Source organism: Orbicella franksi, chromosome 13, assembly GCF_964199315.1.
Source record: "Orbicella franksi chromosome 13, jaOrbFran1.1, whole genome shotgun sequence".
Lineage (NCBI taxonomy): Eukaryota > Metazoa > Cnidaria > Anthozoa > Scleractinia > Merulinidae > Orbicella > Orbicella franksi.
Genome location: NC_138157.1, coordinates 22,613,698 through 22,635,518, shown reverse-complemented (window position 1 = coordinate 22,635,518; position 21,821 = coordinate 22,613,698). Strand labels below are relative to the sequence as shown.

The 21,821-nt window shown below is 38.3% G+C and overlaps 1 protein-coding gene across 1 annotated transcript; it reads right to left on the bottom strand.

The window, feature by feature from the left end:
- Positions 1–48: 48 nt before the first annotated feature.
- On the bottom strand, positions 49–19,575 carry LOC145465857 (uncharacterized). Its single transcript, XM_081449611.1, has 14 exons — positions 19,127–19,575; positions 15,753–15,800; positions 15,322–15,370; positions 14,766–14,810; positions 11,011–11,067; positions 10,220–10,341; positions 9,257–9,355; positions 5,727–5,987; positions 5,231–5,286; positions 4,023–5,102; positions 3,690–3,765; positions 3,534–3,568; positions 1,315–1,600; positions 49–411 (listed from the first exon to the last, which is right to left on the bottom strand). The coding sequence occupies exons 1-14, from the start codon at positions 19,568–19,570 to the stop codon at positions 64–66; spliced, it is 3,006 nt and encodes a 1,001-aa protein (XP_081305737.1). The 5' UTR covers positions 19,571–19,575; the 3' UTR covers positions 49–63.
- Positions 19,576–21,821: the final 2,246 nt, after the last annotated feature.

Below are 21,821 nucleotides of genomic sequence, written 5' to 3'. Positions count from 1 at the left end.
CGGATTTTTACTATACATTCACGAGAAAGAAAAATCAATGTCAAAGTAGTAACTTTGGAATGGTTATTCAATTCGCGCTCGTTTTCTTGCTATGGCATCTTCCACAGCCTTCAGTTCACGGAGGAGTTCTTCTCTCCTCGAGGAAGTGTTTGCAGCATTTGATTTCCCAGCAGGCACTGCTTCCGCTTGTGAATCCATTGATCGTTTCTCGGGTTTAATCGTAGGTTGCGGCGTCACGGATGACGCAACCGCTACCTTCACGGCCTCTTGAGCGTCGGTGACTGGGGACGGATCACGTGGTCGCTTTTTTAAAGCTGACTGTTTGTCATTGCTACTGCTGGCTTCAGATCTGTACGGTGGAGAATGCTGGGAAGGTTTAGAGGAGTCCGTAGCCTCTGATCGCGCAACAGACTGCAATGAGAATAAACAAGCCTAGTTAACCTGTAATGTCTTGTCTTGAATAAAAGGAAAGAAACGTCCAACATATTCGGCTGGTAAGTGTGAAAATTAGAATTTACCACAAGTCGTGTTTTATTAGTGTGGGATTATTTTGAGAGAAACGCACATTTTCCTCTTACAAATCCTTGTTCAACGAGACGTGAGGCTTGAGTGTTTTGCACTCGTTGGTGTTCGTTAACTTCTGGCACTTAGATATCTTAGACGCGGTGGAAAGTGCGTGTCTGAAAACAATGTCTATACAAAATGGGTTAACAGGCCTACACCACTCCCACGGTTCCCGGCATTCGTACATTGTCTTTGAAAGTAAAAGAGAAACCGACCCTCGTCACTAAACTGGAAGGCCAGAATCAAACCGGCGGAAAAGAAAGGGGCCTAGGAACGAACATGTGTGGTCCCATGCAGCATACGGCATAGCGATGGAGTACACACAAACAGGCTTTCCTTTTGTTCCTCCGCCACCACGAAAAACAAAACAGAACGCCTAATGGCAAGTTTAAATCTAGTAACAACATCTGTTCTATTGGTGCGGTGTGAGCTGTAGCGAAACTGATCGCGCGATGTTGTCGGGAGTCTCGACAGCTGTATTTATCAACTTGAAGTTGATAAAGGATAATTAATTGCCATGGAGTGCTTGTCAAGCTAACATTTCGAACGTTAGGAAAATAGCCTCGCCGTTGTTCATTTGGATATTGCTTTCGGCAATGAGTTTGACCGCGGAAGTCTAAGACATTTCAAACTTGCTCCTCGAGATGGTTATATTATATTGTGACTTCTCAAGAACACTCAAAAAGTGCGAGAAGCAGGAGCCTGGGCCTCGTGCTTGCATGTGCATTTCTCTCGTGTTTTTCAAATTACCTTGTTCAAAGTTAGTTTAATATCTTTATGGCCAGTATATCTAATGTTGCCGCTTGTCAATGGCACATTCTGTGCTTGCTTGACTTGTTCAGTCTTAGGGGCTGCTCGGCGTGTTTTGGCTGGGTGCTCTTCTGATTCGCTTCCAGTATCACTGCTTGCACTTGCACTATCACTGGATGACGCACTAGATCCACGGCGGAACCCACCTCGCTCTCGTGTTGTACGTGGAGAACTGGGACGAGCTAGTGCATGCTCCATACTGTCAGCACTTGAAGAACGTTCTCGTCTGGAAAACAAATTTTACACACGTTTTTATGGCGTGCATTGCCGCGCTACAAACATACCTGTAATTTATACTTAAATGCATATACAGGGTGTTTTAAAAGTTCGTTCCGATTTGTTTTCTTCTGACGTTTCATTATTTATTTAACCTAACTCTTTAAAAATTAGGTATATTATTTTTTGCTTATTTTTCATTCGATCATTCAAATTGCTAGCAACCAGAATGCCCGCCTTTATTTTTTAATGACAATTTCTAAGGGCCTGGGCATAGAATGTACGAGTTCCTTTATCATGTCAAGAGTCACATTTTTCCATGCAAAGCGTAGTTGCCTTTTCAGCTCTTTCATCGTTTTGGAGGCTGGATCTTTGTACGTTGTCTCGTCAATGATACTCGAGATGTTCTCGATAGAATTGAGATCAGGAGAGTTCGCCATCCTTGGCTATAAAGTTTGGCAAATTCTTTTTACACCATGTTTGAGTTACCTTTGAAGTGTGAGCCGGTGCTCCATCCTGAACGAATGTTATCTCTTCCTCTCTATCGGACCACCTGCCACCTGATGCCTTGATTTTAACGGTTTCACTTCTTTCTCAAGGATTTGGTTGATGTAGAAATCAGAAGTTAAAGTTTGGCCTGTGGGCAGCATGTGTAACTTTGGGAGCCCACGACCCGTCTTTCCACCCCACACCATCACCGTCGCACTTTGCTTCACTTGGAAAGCTGGAGGAACATCACATTCCAGCGAGTCCCATACGATATCGTGTTTTTGGATTAGGATACTGGAAAAGATATCTAGGACACTCATCTGTAAATAAAAAAAATTGTCCCAATCTTCTACTGTCAGCTTCGCGTATTTCTTGGTGAATCTTAAACGGGCTTTCCTTTGCTTTTCGCTCAACTAAGGTCTTTTCTTTCGCTTGAAAGCCTTCCATCCTTTCCTAGTCATGTATCTCCACACCGTTATGCTTGAAACTTCGATATTTTTCTACTGAAGATTCTTGGCAATCTTCCTTGTGGAATTGTTCCGTTTGTACATCGCTTTCTCGATTGATTTTCGAGCACAATTGGTCAAAACAGACGGTCGTCCGCTTCTTGGTTTGTCTTCGAATCACTCTCTTTTCGAACACTTGTTCATTCAACGTTCCGTCTTGTTAAAAAATTGAGCAATTTCTTTGACTGATCGTAATGTGGCTGCTGGACCTCTAGCATAAACAATGTCTGACTTCGTTTTCGTGACAAAGAAAACAGAAAGTTCAGGAAAAAATCAGAGAATAACAACAAATTCGGGAAAGGAACAACACATACAAAGCGCGCGAAAAAATGGCGGGAAAACGCGCGTGTGCACATTTGGCACGAAAATCGAAACAACGGCATCTAGCAGACAAAAAAAATTGCTGTTGCCAGCCATTTTAATAAATTCTCGTCCTCAATTTATTGAAATAGTTGTAACAAACAATTGATTTGTTTAAAAAATTACAACTTTAAATCGGAACGAACTTTTGAAACACGCTGTATATCATATTATTTACGTTTGCGTGTATAGATTTTTCATTATAACATTTAAGGGATTAGGTGACAGTATTTTAGGTAAATGTCGTTTTTCAACTTTACCCAAATGCAGTCCGTTTTAATCTTCTCCAGGTTTGCCCATCCGTGCCCCTTTCTGGCTTTTCTTTGTTGTTCTTCAAGTCAAGTCAAGCTTGTTGTGTATATACACTTAGCTTTTGTGAGGACAATCTCACCAGCTAGTTTTTTCACAGAAAGTAAAACATTTGAAACTTCTTGAGTTTTTCTACAGTTATAGGCTGTTATTGTGTGATGTTTCAGTTAATTCTATGACCAGTTCATAAGCTCTTGAAATTGCTTAAACTTGTATGTTCTGGCCACTTAGTGATGATAATAGTACCCAATAGTAAGCGAACAACTATGAGTAACTTACGTTTTTGACTGGTTGGGTCGTCGTCGGTCTTCGTTCTGCAAATGGAAAAGACATGAAACTAAGGACAACGGTTTAGGTTTTTCTAAAATGACGCCAGTACTGGCTGCTGTTCAATACTCACCGACTGTGTTATCTGCAACGTACAAAGATACTCACCCTTGCTCGAGGTGATCGAGATCTTCTTCGCCTGTCAGGACTCCTTCCTCTTCGAGAATGATGTCCGCGCTCTCGACTACAAATGAACAACAAAAAAACACATCAAAGGAATCAAGACTATCACTCTACACCAGCCAGGCAAACTGACAGTATGTCATCTTCAACAGATCTCGGCATTGCCAAAGGTAAAAGCACAGATGAACATACAAAATAACGACGAATTTTCGCACCTAGATTAGAACGTATCACAAGAAAAAACGTCTGACTTGACAGTCAAGAGGGTTTCTCAATATGAGATCAGAAGCCCTATTACCCACTAAGCGGCAACCATACCTATAGGGATCTTGGAATGGCCGCACACCTGCTCGGCGGCCCCAGCTGGCCCCATGGGATTTTTGTATTCTATCTGCTCGGCCATACTCATAACGATTCCTCTTTTCCTTGATATTACGATTAGTCTCAACTGGTGGAGTTCGAGGCCCTGGTTCTGGTGAACCTTTGAGCTTAGTAGGACTTTTTTGCGCAGGTTTAGGCGATGGCGATTTTGACTTGTTTGATTGGGATTCGGACTCTGAAGAAACGTTAGAAGCTTGCGTGCCACCTCTCTCTTCATCGTCTTCATTGTGCACAGTCTTCACCTCTTTAACAGGACTGTTGCTACTTGTTGAGCTTGACCTATCGCTCCCTGAAGACCGAGAACCAGATCGGGAATGTGATTTTGACCGGGAGCCAGAGCGCGAACGTGATCGTGATCTGGAAGACGTTGGAGAAACTGAGCGAGACCGCGAGCGAGAAGCAGAGCGTGACGTGGAACGTGACTCTGATCCCGAGTGTGAGCGTGAGGAACGTGATGAGTCTGAGGAGGAGGATGAAGACCTGCTTCGTGAACTACGAGAAGAAACCGAGTGGCGTTTAGGAGATGTTGTTCTTTGCCAGGGATCTATCCATTCATCATTAGGAAGACGGGAACTTGAGATTCCTAGTGCTTTCGGCTTAGATTTGTCCTTTTCTTCGACTACCGTTTCTCTTAAATCCTCTCTCTTGTCACCTTCCTTTGCTGTTGTTGTTTCAGTATTTACATTCACTTCCTGACTCCTTTTCTTCCTTCCTTCATCCTTGTTCTCATCAATTGTGTCATTGTGTTGTTCCTTTAGAGCTGAAATTGTTTGCTCCTTGACTTCAACGTTTTTCTCTTGCGTAACTTCACTGTCGCTTTTCCCATCCCCAGCGGCTGGGATTTCTTTATCCTTTTCTTTCCCTTTGTCTTTCTTGTTTTTAACTTTCTCGTCTCCCGTCTTTTCCGTCTCTTTCGAAGGCTTTTTCGTTCGTTCTTTTTCTCGTTCTTTGGTAATTTCTTTTGCCTTTTCCTTCTGTTTCTCTTTTTCACCGCCTCTTCGTCTACTTCGCCTGTCCCTGACACGAAAGATAACGCACATGATCAGTAAATAACACGGCACTGTTACACAGAGTACTAATCAAATTCAATGACAGTTCAAGTGAGATCTGCCGTGATCCAGACTGCGGGTCAATAGTTCTATTACCTTTCAGGTGAAGATGATGGAGTACGATAAGCTCTCTTTTTTCGTCTGTCACGATCCTAAAACATAAGCAAACAAATCAAAGATAGCAAGGGTAGCCATAAATACTGTGTCACAACAACAACAACAACAACAGCAACAACAGCAACAACAACAACAACAACAACAACAGCAACAACAACAACAACTACAACAACTTTATTATGACTCGCATATTTACAATTTTACAGAAATATATACACATTAAGTTAAAAAAAAATAAAAGCTTGACAACAGCAACAGCACGAACCCGCAGGTAGCCTTGGGCTGATATAATATTACGTACCAAAATTCTGAAAGAAAGTTATACACACAAGAAACACTTTTATTCTTCCGCATCTCCATGTCTTACTATACTTGATAACATACAGTGGAAAACTATAGAAAGCTAGCGACCCCGAGAGCAATCAGAGAAAGCACGCAACAAATCACTATAATACTGTCTCGGTATTTGACTCACCCGATACTGGACAGGTGAGGAATCTCTCTTGTCTCTCCACCGTGACACGATATCTCCTCCTCTACGATGTCTGATGTCTTCTTCCTCTTGACCGAACATGACAGGCTCTTTTTCCAACCTGCTTCGTATCATCTCACGGCGTCTCATCAAATTTTCTTTGTCATTTTCATCTTCGTCTCCTTCAGCTGTGATGCCGAGGATCATACGCTTCTCCTCAAAATCAGCGTCTTCTTCCTTTCGCTTCTGGGCAGCTTTTTTAATCTGTACATATCAGAAATTCAAATCATTACGACTGAAAGGTACAAATCTGCGAATTACTGATAATGCAGGTATCCAAAAAAACGTTTCTTAAAAAAAAAATAAATAAATGACTGAGATAATTCCAAGACAACTACAGAAAATCGTGGTTATCGCTTAATTAAGCTCGGGGGAACGGGGGAGGGGGGACTCCCTAACAAAAAGGACGGGGGTGCTCGTCGGAAACTTTGAAAAGAACCCCTAGGAGGTACCAAGATCCTGTTTTGTGGGCGTGGCTTGAAATTGTTTTCACTCTTAAGAGGCACAGGCGTACGGGCACCTTCGGACTTGAGGGGGCGGTGACCTTATTGCCCCCAGAAATTACACAATGTCTGAAAGCGTGAATGTTGTTCAAACACACTCAAATTGCAGTAAAAACAAAAACGTTCACAATTCTCGTGTTTAATGAAACTGTTATCGTTCCAAAAATAGTTATTTTGAAACCTCGCATACTCTATGACCTCCATCAACAGTCTAGTAAAATCAGAAACTTAGAAAAGAAACAGTTAATTCTTCCTCCTACGAAAAGTTCAAGAAAATTTTAAAACGGCTCTTTTTGGAGCCATTCAAAATGGCTCTTTTCAGAGCCAATACAAAAAGTCTTGGTCTTTGTTTGCTTTGATTCTTTTGTCATTGTTTTGTTGATGGAAATAATATCCCTCTCGTGGACTTCCATGATACACATTTAAACGACACATGGCTTTTCCAAAACAGAATAACTGGATCCTTATATCATTTGACCTTAACTCCGTTTTGACAAGGCAAACACCAGAGAAAGTGGCCTACAAGCCTGGGCTTGACTACCTTTTAGAATGTTTTCTCTCGTGTACTTCTGCCTAAATCATCAGCGTTTTGCTATCAGCTGCAGCAACCCCGCCCCCCCCCCCCCCCCACGCCCCCGCTCCCCGGTCAGTACGCCTACGCTAACAGGGGAACCAATTCTAAATCATAACACATTATCTCCTGTCCTATTGTTTTCACTTCAATACCCTAAAAGGTACTGCAAAGAGACCTTTTGAGGCTGAACACCTCGAGAGGTACCACTAGTGAGACAATCTCACATAGTGCAGAGTACAATTGGTAGCTCTGGCACGTTAGTCCCTTAAGTATTACCCCTGCATGGTTCACTTCCTGTTGGTATTTACCTTGGTTTTCTGCTAGGGCTTTCCCCTTAGCAGTGTGTATGTTTCAAGGTCCCAAAATTACGTACAATTACTTTTTGTCACGACAGGTTTGAAATTTTACTCCAGTGTTTTACGATGATTTTTATTCATTTTAAATTCAATAAAGAGAAAAAGAGAATAGTACGACAAGGAGACCAAGGGGTTACTTGAAACAAATATATAGCTTTGCGATGTTCACACCTAACTGACGTAGATGGAACACGTTTTTCGTGGGGTACACAGGTACCTTTCCCACCTCACCCCCACCACTTCTTTGCCTCTAGCCTAATTAATTAATTGAAATTAATTAATTAAACAAACAAGAAAGTTTAGACCTTAGCGCCACAGTGCCTTAGGTGCCTTGCACTAACTAGTGAGACAATCTCAGATAGTGCAGAAAGGAATTATATTGATAGCTCTGGCACGGCAGTCCAAAAAGTACTCCACCCCTGCTCAGTTCACTTCCGGTTGGTATTTATCTTGGTAGTCTGCTAGGGCTTTTCCCCTTAGCAGTGTGCATGTTTCATGATTGTAATTTCATTCAAGGTCCAAAAATTACTTACAATTACTGTTTGCCACGACAGTCTTTAAGTTCTACTCTAGTGTCTTACGTTGATTTTCGTTCATTTTAAATTCGATATTACGTTTAAGCAGCAAACGTGACAATTTAGCTTTTCACGCCAACTTTGTAACTTGATACCTTTGTTTTCCTCGCGAAGGTATGTAAAATGAAACCCTTGTTTTCTCCAAAACACACAAAAGATGTGCTTGTTTTTTCTTTCGTTGTTGGAGATAAATGAAAGAAAGTTAAATATCTGATGAAGAAATGGAAGAGAAACGATTTTGTTTTACTCAAAACGTTTTTCAGCGATAAACAAGAACTCGTTTAATTATCAGATAGTCACGGAATACCACTTTCTTTTTCTGTTGCCACCTTTGTTGTTAACAATAAAACAATTCAAAATTAATACACAACGATATCGATTGATACAACTGAGAAGCGTTTCAACGAGAAGTATTGAAGGTAAACAGCGCTACTTGGCCGATATTAGATTCTGCATCGGTGGACGAGTCTCGTCAAAGACTGATTAAATTAATCTGCGCTTTCATTAGATGATACGGCGTCTGCAGCAATATTTGAGCATTTTCCTGTTTTCTTTCGTCACAAATTTACACTTTGAAGAGTATTAAAGCCATTAACTTGGGAACTTTTTGTTCTCTTTTACAGACGCAATTAAGGCAAGAAATTAAAAAAGCTGCTAAGGGGAAGCAATTAATAAGTTTCCCTTCTTTATTTGAACCCTAACAAACACACTATGGTAGTTTGAAAATTTTGAACCGACATTTGGGTAATTCTAAAAGATACGCAGCCACAGTAACGATTCAGTTTTGCTCTAAAGAGGGAGAAATGGCGCTACTTGAAAAAGATCTGCCGTCCTCGGTCACATCACATGACAATTATAACGAAAAACCGCGTTGCAAACATAGTGTATTACACTAACGATGCTAGAACGCATGCGTCTTATATGTTGGGTTCTACCATAAGGAAAACCACTCAACATTTGTGTGATCCCGCATGCAATGTATCCTCCGTCTAACATAGAGAAGACACGAACGCTAACTTATCTGCGCATGCGTATAGAGCAAATCGGTTTTGTTCTAGAGAGAATAGAACCACAAGGAGAGCAAGGGGTTTTCTGAAACAAATATATAGCTTTGCGATGTTCATACTCAATCGGCGTAGGTGGAACATGTTTTACGTAGAGTACACAAGTACCTTTCCCACCCCACCCCCACCACTTCCTTGCCTCTAGACTAATTAATTAATTCAAATTAATTCATTAACAAACATTGAAGTTTACACCTCAGCGCCTTAGGGACTTAGTGCTTTAGTTCCATAGTTGCTTAGAGGATGACAGCCCCCCAAACCATCCCAGTAGCGCACGAAAAACTGCGTTTTTAGCCCCTAAAAGGTACGAGGAACACCCCTGTCCTTTTAAAAAGTTTTATAAGGGAGTTCCCCATGGCCAATACAAGATATATAGTAAGTTACTTAATGTTAGTACTTACTTCTCTTGCTAGTTTTAGTCCCCTCTCCCATGCTGTTTCTTTTTTGGGTGGGGCTATCGGCTCTGAGATGGGTTGTGTTCTATCAGCCATTTCATCATCCTGAAAACGAACGTGTAACAAAATTACCACAGCTGCATCTACATTAAGTGAATTTTAACCGGTACATCACCATGCAGATCATACCAAACATTGATTTTCGATCAGCTTTTAACCAGTCTTCCGTTAATCAGATCAGTGTCAAAATTACGCTTCTTGAAGTGTGGTATAGTGTTTTTTTTTGGACATGGTAACGATAAACAAAAAAGTTGCACAAACCAGATTGGATATAAAAAAGCTAATACCAATACCTTAAATTATGATCCATGGCAAGTGGAGTATCCAATTTTGGGTAAATTGCAAAAACATTTCAAGCCACAGGTTTTGCATTATAATACTAAATACTAAATGACCAACTTTTCAAAAAAGTTATTGTGCGGTGCTACAAGGGTTGGAAAAACTCATTCTATACACATTTCGCCTTTAAAACACTTTGATCTAACACAAGTTTGCATTTTACCATTTTCCAACATTGAAAGGGGGAATGGGGGTGCTGACACATATTCTGTAGATATTACGGTTATTATTTCATGTTCTTGGGTTTTTGCAACACTATTTGTCCATGGTTGTAGGTTTGGTTCATGAAAAAAACTGTACCGAAACAACTTTATTTTTCTAAACCATTTATGTCCCAGTACACGACCAGCTCAGATAAGAAGCAAATCTTGTATCATATAACTTACTAGGATTTATAAGTTATCATTTGAAATTGTTTCAGTTCAAAAGTAATACAATTGACTAGTTTTGAAAGTTCTGCATGTACCGGTAGTCTGTGCCCACCCAGTCCAGTCAGGGATTTGACGTTAATTCAGATGTAACATGTAGGATACATTCCTGTCATATTCTTATGATAGACACAAAACATACCAATTGCCCAACATCCTGGTCTGGGAAGGATGGCATTATAGCCTCTGGATGGACAGGAGTGACTGGTACCTTGGGGAAGGGGCTGGGATACTGGCCAGGCTCAGGGAGCATTTGATATGCACCTGTTAATGTTAAATACATTGATTTATCTTGATCTGTACAAAGAACCCAAATACCACATGTAATCTGATTTACTAAATATTATATACCGGCTAACTCATAACAAACTGGGGAAAACTGACAAACAAAATCTCGTTGAAGAATTTCCAAACCTAGTTCAGTACTTGTACTGAGTACAAACTTGAGGAAATTACCAAAAATATACAAATGAAAAAAGAACACAACAAGCAGTTTCCACTTTTACTAGCAATAACAATAGGAATACGAACTGTCATTCATGTGTTCAAAAGTCTTTCACTAAAAATTAAATTAATGGTTGTATTATTTCTTGATTAGTTTTAACATTCGGTTTGACAAACTCAAAACCAGCCATCACAATAACGAAATTTCAGCTTTTTGACAAACTTACTTGTGCAAATTAATTCCAAATATTTGAACTAGAAACCGTATGATTACCTATACTAATTATTAATTAATTAATTAATTAATGTTCAAACTTTTGATACATGGTGCTCATTCAGGGTATTTTAATCAAGAAATTAAAACGTGTTACTTTTTCTTTGACAAAATTAAGGCTGAGGAAAGATGTACACAAAAGCTTTCAATTTTTACATAGACCTGTATAAACTACTGTTATTCAGTTAAATTTTTCTTTAAATTTACCACTGTACCTTTGTCATTAAGTCCTGGATGTAGAAACCTACAAGACATACCCCATGTACAACCACCTGAGCAAAGAAAGATAAAGATATAAAAAGCTACGGTCAATTCCAAACAAACAAAGTCCTTAAAATTCACAACGGTTGCTAGTGAAGGGAGGAGGGCCATCAACATCAAATTTCCATAGTAAAAATACTGAAAGGAAAACAAACAAGCAAATTATATTGCTGCACAGTAAGTCACGACTTGATCTGCATTATACAGTGTATGCTGCTGGTAGTGTACTTATCTTTAGCCTGTGACTATAGAGCCTCTATTTCCTTTCATGCAGAAAAAGTTATATCTGTGAAACTGTGCTCCAGTATCCCGCTGTTTTCTCCAAACTTCAGATACCAAGCTCTAATCAGTTGCTTCACAATGAGCCTCATTAAAAGTCAACTCTGCCTGGCTATCAACATGAGATGCTCCAGATAGTTTCTGGGGAGTTTTGTGGTATACATTCAGCATGATTTTCATTAAATTATCAAGTCCAATTGCGTGTTCAGTTTTATGCCCATTGCAAGTAGAATGACAGAAATACTGTTGAAGGTCTGGCAGTAGAAAAAGGTAACTGATAGGAATGGGGGCACTTTCAGACTTAGGGGGATGGTAACCTTCTTGTCCGAAAAAATTACACAATAACAAAATGCGTGAGAATTGAAATCCGGATAAATTGTAGCAAAAACAAAAATGTTCACAATTTTATTCTCACACCTAATAAAACTACTATAATTCCAAAAATAACTATTTTGAAACCTCGCATAATCTGATGATCTTTATTGAGAGCCCAGTAAAATCAGAAATCTATAAAAGAAAAAGTTATTTCTTCCTTGCACAGAAACCACTGGTCACAAAAAACAAAATGATTGGTCTTTGTTTGCTTTGATTCTTTAATCATCGTTTTGTTGATGGCAAATTGAGAATGGAAATGATATCCGCATCATGGATTTCCATGATACACATTTAACTGATATGCGGCTTTTACAACACAAAATACCTGGATCCCTCATATCATTTCACTTACGATAAACATGGAGCGATCCTGTATAACAAGGCTGAGGTGTTCAGCTGGCCAATCACAAATCCCAACGGATGACCAATGCTCCCATTTGATTGGCTTATTCACTCAGGTCTAATTTTAGAGTGTTGCCAAAAAATTCTGGAGAGCAACGGGTGTAATTTTGTTTTATTTTACCAGTGGGCAATGCCTTTTGAACTAAATGAATGATAGCTTCAGGAGAAGAGTTTACAAAAAAACTGACCTTTTTTTATTTCAACTTCATAATTTTGTTCCAATCGTATGAATTTGAACTGTTCACTCAAATTAATAAAATGCTGTGTCTAGTTCTTTTGCCAGAGTGTCTTTGCTCCTTCGAGGATTAATGCAGTTGAGAAATAAGTTTGGAAACTAAAACTTGTAAAAAAAAGATACAAGTGGACTGTGAAGGTAATATATTATATCTACGGTAATATGGTTATTCTTCAGCCAGTTATCTAAAAGAGATTCCATAAGGTGAACATTGGCTGCTGTTGTACTCTTGCTGCTAAAATTCAGTCGGCCTTTTACGAACTCAAGTTTTTCTTGCATTCAGCCATGAGTCTTCCTTCTCCTTTGTAACATAAAAATCTCACTTTGCCATTTTTCAAGTTCTCTTGTTTCTTTGTAGTACTTTTTTTTTCCAATTTCTTTGCTATGAATGCTATAGAACAGTTTGAGGAATAACTCATTGTTCAATTTGCATTTTGTTTGCACCATCATAATGTTCATAAATCTGAATAATTTTGAATATCCCACCAAAATCCATCTGTGTTCACAGGCTAACCAAAATCACCTCTAACGAGATTTGTTTTTGTTCTCGGCATGCTGAGATAAATGGAAAAAGATAGCTCATTGATCACAGTTATCAGCTTTGTTATTTTAGTTACTGGCGAAATTTGAATGTTCCGTGAAGTGAAGAAGATAATTCATTGTTTTTGTTGTTCCAAAGGCATCTTCTAAAGAGTTAATATAAGTTTTATTTTCACTGTATTTTTATTATTCACCTTATATCATTCTACATAAATGACTCCATTGTTTTAACGAAAAAAAAAAAAAAAAAACGCTATTTCTTCACGACTTCCATGTAACGCGACCATTATTTCGGCTTTCCACCGTTGCACAAAAAAGCCAACAAAGTGCTTCAAAGGTGGCGTGTCCTTGCCTTTTATAGGATTGCTCCGTGTTTAAAGCCCATTTTGGGAAGGCGAACGCCAGAAAAAGCAGCCTACAAGCTTTGAAACCATTTTGAACGTTTTCTTCCAAGTACTGTTGGTCAAACATTTTCACAGGGGGTCTACAGCCACTGGGTCAATTGCCCATTTAGGTAAACAGATGGTGAAATCCACCAGTCCAAACACATAACCTACAATGTACTAGCCCAAGGCTATCAGAAATATCTTCCTTTACATGCAGTAGCAAGGTTATGATATTCAGATAATTTACACCAATTAATACTCTTCTTATTTGCAGTACATGTAGTCATGCAACATTTCTCTTGATTAAAGCTATTTCTCCTGGGTAAATGTCTCGCTGATAGTGAGCATTGCAGACAGTTAAAGGACATTCGTGCTAATTGTTTCTGTGCATCCTTACTGTGCACGCAAATTCACATGCCATGTCATGCATGAGAGCATGTGCTAAGTAATAAAATGAACAATGATAGGGCAGATGGCTATTGCTATGGCTTTGCCTGGATCTAACGATCTTGGACGGTCGGTGACCCCTACTTTTCTTTGCAGAAACAGATTTTATTTACAATTATCTCCACATTGTCCAAAAATGAACAAAAAATCAATGTGGGAAGTTAAAAAAATTTCAAGATTTCTGTCCATGGAACATCGAGTCCTGCCATCTTGCGGCTGCAAGGTGCGTGAAACTACGGTCGCTAACTGCGAACTTGTTCTTGAAGGAACCTCACCAGTTGACTAAATTCACTTAATAGGTCCACTTAAACAATATTTGGCTGAGAACAATTCACTTCAAAGATGCAATATTTGCAATATTTTTGGGCTTACAGACACTGTGGCCTTATTCCCTAATAAAGCCCGATTTTTTTTTCAGATTTAGGGTGTTCTTCCAGGCATGTTCTCTCCAAAACCAAGTTGGTGAACCCCCAGTTTTTTACATTTCTGACATAACTAACTCATCATCTTACAGTGGTAAAAGTCTCGGAAAAAAAAATCAATGTTAGAAAATTTTTGTGCGAACGTCCGTAAATGTATATCACATCTGTGAACATAACTTGACAAGACTTTATGCAGCATCGCAGAAAACTTTGCTTCAGGTCCAAAAATTGCATTGCAAAATCCATGGTTAATAGAGAGGAATGGTTATGAAACTTGACAAAGTTCTTTGTTGTATGTTTTTGTTCTCTTTTTTAGCCTTGACCGTGCAGAAAACACAATGGTTGTTTACTACTGACTGAGGAACTAATCAACAGAAACGTGTTGGTTACATAATTCATGCATAGTGAATGAGCGCAAAACAAAAGATTGTGCACAGTTGTGGACGTTCCAACATAAATCTTGGCATCTTTGTTTGCTCCTTTGATGTTTGCTGGGCTTCATAACCATTCTCCTCTATTGACTATGCAAAATCCAAGAGAAGCTGCAATACACATCAAGGATTTCTTTAGCCTACACACTACAACACTTGCTGTCACTCATCTAAATCACTTCATTAACTTACCATAAGTAAAATATCTGCAGATCTTTCTCCTTAAATTTAGAGCACCTAACAAATACATTATACACAGGTTCATGTTAGTCATAAGGATTGCAGGAAAAAGGATCCTCTCCTTACACATGAAATAAAAAAAGAAATGACACCCCAAAAAGTATGGTTTTTGAGTAGTTTCCTTTCACCCAAAATAAGGAACAGATTCGACTGAATTTGGTATGATTGTCAATGAAACTCAGGAAAATCTGTTTTTCTCCAAAACAGTTTAATTCCAGTAAATTCAAATTTCACTGAGTTCAAAGTGTTGTCTTTGTGTGGATGGTTAATTTTTTTTTTATACAAGGCTAATCTCCAGGAGGAATTTAGATGACTAATGCTCATAACATGCATAACTTCTTCCATTGTTTGAAGGCAATTACAATGAAACCTGCTCAAACAAGTAACACAAAGGATACATTACTTTACATTTAGTTGCAGAGGAGAGAGGATTAAATAACAGTAAACTATCTTTTTGTGAGACCCCGCAATTCTAATGTTCCTGCAGTACACTTTCCATAAAAGATACCTGTTGAGTCTCCATCATCAATAACCTCTCCTTCTTCTGGGCCATCAGCCTAAAAAATAAAATGCACCAGATCAAACAAACACAGTTAAGCATTTCTATTTGAACATGTGGTCTGTTGGCAAAGTTCAACTTCCAGCAACTTCAGCTACTGTAAATGTATACCAGTATGTTGATTTGTTTTTATAATAATTATGTAACCTGAACCGAGGAATCCATTGTAGAATTCATCAGGCTTCACCTCACATCTCACAAATGCAGCCTTATATTCAGTGTTCAACAGTGTATGTTTCAACTTGGTAGGACACAGTTGTGGCAGCATTTATATGTATGCCTCTGGTTAAACTTTCTCTACGATTGTAACTGGAACTGTTTAATTAATTGAAGTTGATTGACTGATAGATCAATTAACAATCTTCAGAACTAAATTTTACCTCATTAATTGAATCTTGCTTTCCTTGAGGTTTTTTCTCTGCAATATCCTGAACACAATTCAACAGGATTCCATTAATTGAGTGGTTTTCGCTTGAGTGTGGAAAGTAATTTCCATTGGTGTTATTTTGCAATACTCAACTAAAAGACTGGGTAAAGGAACTCTACCACTTTGTCATCTAATCAGAAGTAAAACCAAATCAGTCATACCACGTTTCCACATCGGACTGATGTCTTAACTAACTTGTAGCTGAACATACCTCTCTACACATGTCCACTGGAAAACACATGTGTAGGGAGCTTGGAATATTACTTTTAAATACTGGAAAAAATTATAGTGTCTCATTTACAAATGCTTATACTCACAGGACACAAATGTAGACTAAAAGTCCCAGCAGGTTACTTCATGTGAAGTTACTCACATGACACATAGGCAGCATAGCAAGCTCTCTTGTATGGCTCAAGAATTTTTATTGCCCGTTTGTTATCAATTAGTAATTACATTTGCTTCAATAATTCAAAGAAATATTTCAGGAGTGACTTGCACTGACCATGAAAGAAAAATATAAGTTAGCATGTGTTAAATTGCTTGCAGTTAAACTTGTTGATACCATGACTTAAGTCAAACAGAAAGCACTTCTTTTTCCCGTACACCTCCAGTGCTGGAGACTAAATCATGACAGCACTCGCCTTTTGAACAAGCGAGTTTCAAAATCCACTCAGCTGGGGGTTATTTTCACTCACTAAGAAAGATATCTCTCCTTCCCCCATAACAATCTCTGCAATGGTTAACAAATCATGCATTTTTTCGGTATCTCATAATCACAGAGGCCCAGCTTGCCATTTTGTGTTCAGCTTTCTTGTTCTGGTCCATTTAGGCATTTCAATGATGCCTCCTCAGGATTGTGACCGATTTTACTATATTTTACTTTTCACACTCCGTGGAAATTTTCACCATTTCTGTAGTTTTGACTGAAAAACAGCTTTAAATGAACTGTTGGGACTACCAAATTCACATATATCCATAGAATCAAGACACTGGAGTAAACAACTTGTTGGCACATGAAATACTGAAGTTTCTTCCTTCAATTTTCAAAGCAGTTTTTATTTCAAGATGAATCTTCGTGAATGCTGGCTCAACTAGAGACCAGCAGTATCCCTTCATAGCAAGCTTTTAACCAGATGGGTGTTGAGGCATCCTGCGTTTGGCCACTTTTTAAAGAAAATTGTTTTATTAACTGCATGGCCATGGGCTGAGCACAGTTCATATTCTACCCGTGGTTTTTTTTTTTTTTTTCTGTCGGCAACCAGACGCAGACCTCCACTCAGCCAACTTTGAATTACGCAAACTGTAATGTTTACTCGCAAAACCTTGTTTCTTCAGGGTCAACAAAAATCTCAGATTACAAAGTCACGCCGAACTCACGCTCTGCAAAAAAATCTCTTCAAAACCCTGACTTCGAAGCAATATATCACTTAATAACCTTAATAGCTACCTCATATCGGCAGTAGTAAAATCTATTCCTTAACAATCCAGCTTTATCATGTTAAAATTTCAATGAAATCGAACAAAACCAGAACTAAATATAATTAGATTTTTTTGTCACCTCGCTTCATTGTTTGAGTCAACAAAGGAAGCGACGGTAGCCCATAGCCACCAAAACACACGAACATAACACAAACTGACGTTTCGGTCAAAAAAATCCAGGATTATTGCCTGAGAGCTGAAAATTGAAGAGGAACATCTTTTTCGAACTTTTCTCAGGTTATTTAGACGACAAAATAACCTTGGCGGGCTCCAAAAGAGAACGAAACAAAAAACAGAACGAGACAGTGAGAAGAGCTGATAATTTATTCAATTTGTTCACCATATGGCCTTCGTTACGTTCAAGTTCAAAAAAGCTTACTTCTGGATAATCTCAGCCTTACAAGCCAGCAGCTGGTCCCAAATTACTTTCTCTATCCTTACAAATGTCTTGACTTTCATCTCCGAAAGATTTGGCCGCCATTTTTGAGCAAATAAACATTTTGCCGATGGCAATCACCATTACGGTGGCTTGCATACTAATTTGCTAACTTTACAAAACCCTCCCGAGGGGGGGATATGATGAAAAGAGCTGAAAAATGATGGCCGGAAATAGGGTAATTTTCTCAGCTTCCGGTGTGCCAAATTTGCTGGAAATAGGTTCAAACCGATTTTTCTTTCCGTTTGTTTTTTCTTCAGGTCACTCATGATCCCATATTATGACATGTGTCGGAAGTAATTACGTCATCAGAGATTTCACAACGGCTACGACTGATGGTGCAATGATACGGTTTGTGTTGATCAAGTGATGTGGTGTCTACAGTAGTCAATGAATCATCAAGGACTGCTTTGGAATGTGCACTGCATTGCGACTGTAGTGCTAAGAAAACAGTTTAATTTTAAAAGCACGGTTATAAGATCTGAAAGATCTTCTTGTTTTCCATATGTTGCCTTATAAATTGTTCATTTGAGCATCCCCTATGGCACAATTTGGATGCCCACTTTTCAAATCCTGGCTAGAAGCCTGCTTCGTAGCTAATAATACAGAACATAGCATTTGTAAATTATCACTGGAAGAAGCTGTATTTCGTTTTGTCTATCTAGGAAATGCTATGTTCTGTATTATTAGCTATTATTGACAAATTATTTAGGCATCTTGAACGATGAAAAAAGCAAAAAAAAAAAAAAAAACACCAGTAAGTTTTCAATGAAAGATATTCTTGCTTAAGTTGAATTAAAAGGACTAGGAGTGTTATCAATATTTATGCTGAAATAACTTCCCAAAAATGAAAATAGTGGCCGAACAGGCGAGTGATAGATGATTTGTACTCCCCTAACACTTTTCACACTTGCATTTGGCGAGCGGGCGAGTGCTAATTTCCAACACTGCACTTCCTGTATTTTCACTTTCTACTAATTTTATACCAGTGCTATTTTAATGCCTGGAAACAAACTGTCAATCAATAAATGAACTCAATTGTGAAAAATCAGTATATCAGAGTATGCTGACAAGATTGCACAGCCAGATCTTTTGTTTCTATGGGAATGTTTGCTATGCAGGCTACATAACACATACTCGGGTAGAGGTAAATGTCTTACATTTTCAATCATTTACATAAATTCTTGTACCATCTTGATACAATCACTGCTTGCCTTAGAAAATGATATTAGAATCATCAAAAACAGACTATAATTTTTACATATGTTTCACTGTATGTTGCAGAAAGCCTTTAATGACAAGATAATAGACATAAAAAGCCCACTAAGACTGAATTTTGGACAATCTAAATCCAAGACTTAACAACAGGATTTTATCAATTGAAATATATTAGTTCATCATGTGAAATATACCTTAGTATCTTCATCTGAGAGGATTTCTCCTTCTTCACCTTCTTCGTCTTGTTCAGGTTCTGCCAGCTCACCTTCCTCCTTATCATCACCCTCCATGTCATTTTTAACTCCATTTCTATCTTCTTGTGCTGTCACTAATTCTCCCTCATCTTCCTCGTAATCAAGTTCCCCCTCCTCTTCTTCTTCAAATATACCAGCCTTGTTGCGCACATTTGCTGTTAAATGAATGCTTGCAGTTGAAGCTGTCCACTCAGTTTTAACACCTCCATGGTCTAATGCTATATCTTGAACCCTTTCAACCAAAGTACAATCCTTTACATCTGAAATAGAAGTAGAGCCCTCTGCTGGAACAAGACAGGATCTTTCCTCCATGGCGTTTGACAGTAATACACTTTCGAGAGTGTTATCACCTTTGACTGACTCATGACTGTGTTTGGGGTCCATCGGATCTACATAAGTAATAACAAATTGAATAAATATATGTCATTCACAGTGGTGGATCCAGACCTTGAGCTAAGAGGAACCGGGGGGGGGGGGGTAGGGGTGTTTTGCTTGCCCAACTGGCTTTTCTTCCTCCTGTGATTTCTTCTTATTTTAGCCAATGAAAATAAGGGGGGGGGGGGGCAGGTTGCTTCAAAATACAAACCAAAAGCAAAATTTGAAGTGCTACTACATTGTAAACAATTTCCAATACAGACACCAAGGGCACAAGGAAAAGTGTCTCGATGTATTATCTTGACGTAATATATCAAACACGAAAGACCAGGTCTGACAGCATTTCCAGACACCAAGAAGAGTTGTCGATATGATGCACAGTGCAGTATTTTTGACAAACTTCTATATGTACATCACCTTAAAATGCCTTTCTCACTGTCTGATTTTAGCTACATGTACCACAGTTTCATGACCTCTAGTGATCATGGTGTTCAGCAGCATAAATTTCTGTAGGAGGTGATGCTTTTGGCATCAAATAAAATGCTTTATGGCCATGTGATAAAAACTGCAATCATATTCTCCCCTTTCTTTCTGTTTTGATTGCAAGGCTCTGAATGCTCACTTCTGTCAACTCCAAATATGTAGGGGAACCCTGTCACTCTGAACCCTCACCACAGAATTTATTAAAACTTGGCAAAAATTTGTATCTTATCATGCTGATCACAATTATTTGATAAACCATATGGGAATCACCGGACCCATTTGTGAGTCATAAGCCCTTAAAGCTAAAATTAAGGGTGTTTTCATAGGTTGTTCTGTTGCTTTAGTAACCAATTATGCCATGAAGATAACCACAACTTGCTGACCAATGATTGAGCATTTTTGTGATGCCAATATTGTAACAACACTTCATTAAGAGTCAGGTAGTATTGTCTGTCAAAATATACCCGGGGTAGTCACTCAATAAAAATTGATATCAGAAAACCACTTGATAACTTGATAATAATTGATAAATTGAATTCAAGTGTTATCGATGACATTGGTCACTCGATAAAACTTGATACTAACATGCTTGCTAGGTTCAAAATTATCGATTTTATTGATTTTATCAGATTTATTGATCGACTTTGTTCATTAGTTTACGCTTTAAAAAAAACTGTATCCATAATTTGACACCGCGTTTGATTGTGACTTTTTAATTGTGGATTTCGTATATGTACACTACTGATTTCTTTCACTTATCCATCGTTTTTTCCTTTCACTATACTTTTTATATTATTTTGCTGCGAAGTTCATCATTTACATTGTTTTACTGGTTTATACTGAACAGTTTCAAAGTTGTTAAGTAATATGGTTTTTGCTGGAACAAACATTTTGCTAAGCTGTATTCTGGAAATTATTCAAAACACTGAAACCTAGTTGGTTCAAGTGATCTAATTGAAAGGCAGGATAAGTTTATTTAGGTAGAGCACTTTTAGTAGTTTCGTTCATGTTCCATTAGTGTTAAAAACAAAAGTGGAATTGCAATTTTTTCGACGTTCCCGATTCTTAGAACCAAAAATCATTTCCCTCAACCCAGTCCAACATTCTACCCCTGATTTCTTGAACTACCCAATTTTTGAAACCAACTCTTGTTTTCCTCGGAGGTTCGCATAATCGAGATTCCACTGTATGAACGGGATGACAGTAAATATCATTACCATTCTCTGTACATTGAATTTTTATCTTTCAGTATTGAAATACTGTTTTTTACGAGACTAAGAAAAGTTGTAGCAAATTTTATTGATAATTGTGTAAGGAAGTTGTTATTGGTGGTTTTTGTGAACTTGTTTACATTTGTTGGTTTTGTTTCAATAAATTTTAAGATGAGCTAAAATCAATAACTTCGATATTTATCGATAAAATTGATAGTACTAAGCGCAAAATCAATAATTATCGATTACTCACAACGAATCCTGTTATTGATTTTTATCAATTTTCTGTATCATTGACTAAGTTTTATCAATTTTCATTAAAACCATTTTGAAATCACTGGTTATCCTTACAATCTGATTGGCTTTCAGTAGAGCAATTTATTCACTAATCGCACTATTTTTTGCTCTAAATTGCATCTTTTTCTCAGCCAATGAGAATGGGACAGTAAAACAAAACAACCAATCAGATATCAAGGTTATTTTAAAGTAATCAATAAAATTTCAGGAAAATGAAAGGCAAAAAGCCATTGTGTGGAGAATTTTGCAACTCCTATTGCCAAAACTTT

Coding starts and splice junctions, on each gene's coding strand:
- LOC145465857 (XM_081449611.1), bottom strand. CDS start 19,570: ATGGACCCCAAACACAGTCATGAGTCAGTCAAAGGTGATAACACTCTC. Junction 15,801..19,126: donor TCTCAGATGAAGATACTAAG/GTATATTTCACA, acceptor AATTGTGTTCAG/GATATTGCAGAGAAAAAACC. Junction 14,811..15,321: donor TGATGATGGAGACTCAACAG/GTATCTTTTATG, acceptor TGTATTTGTTAG/GTGCTCTAAATTTAAGGAGA.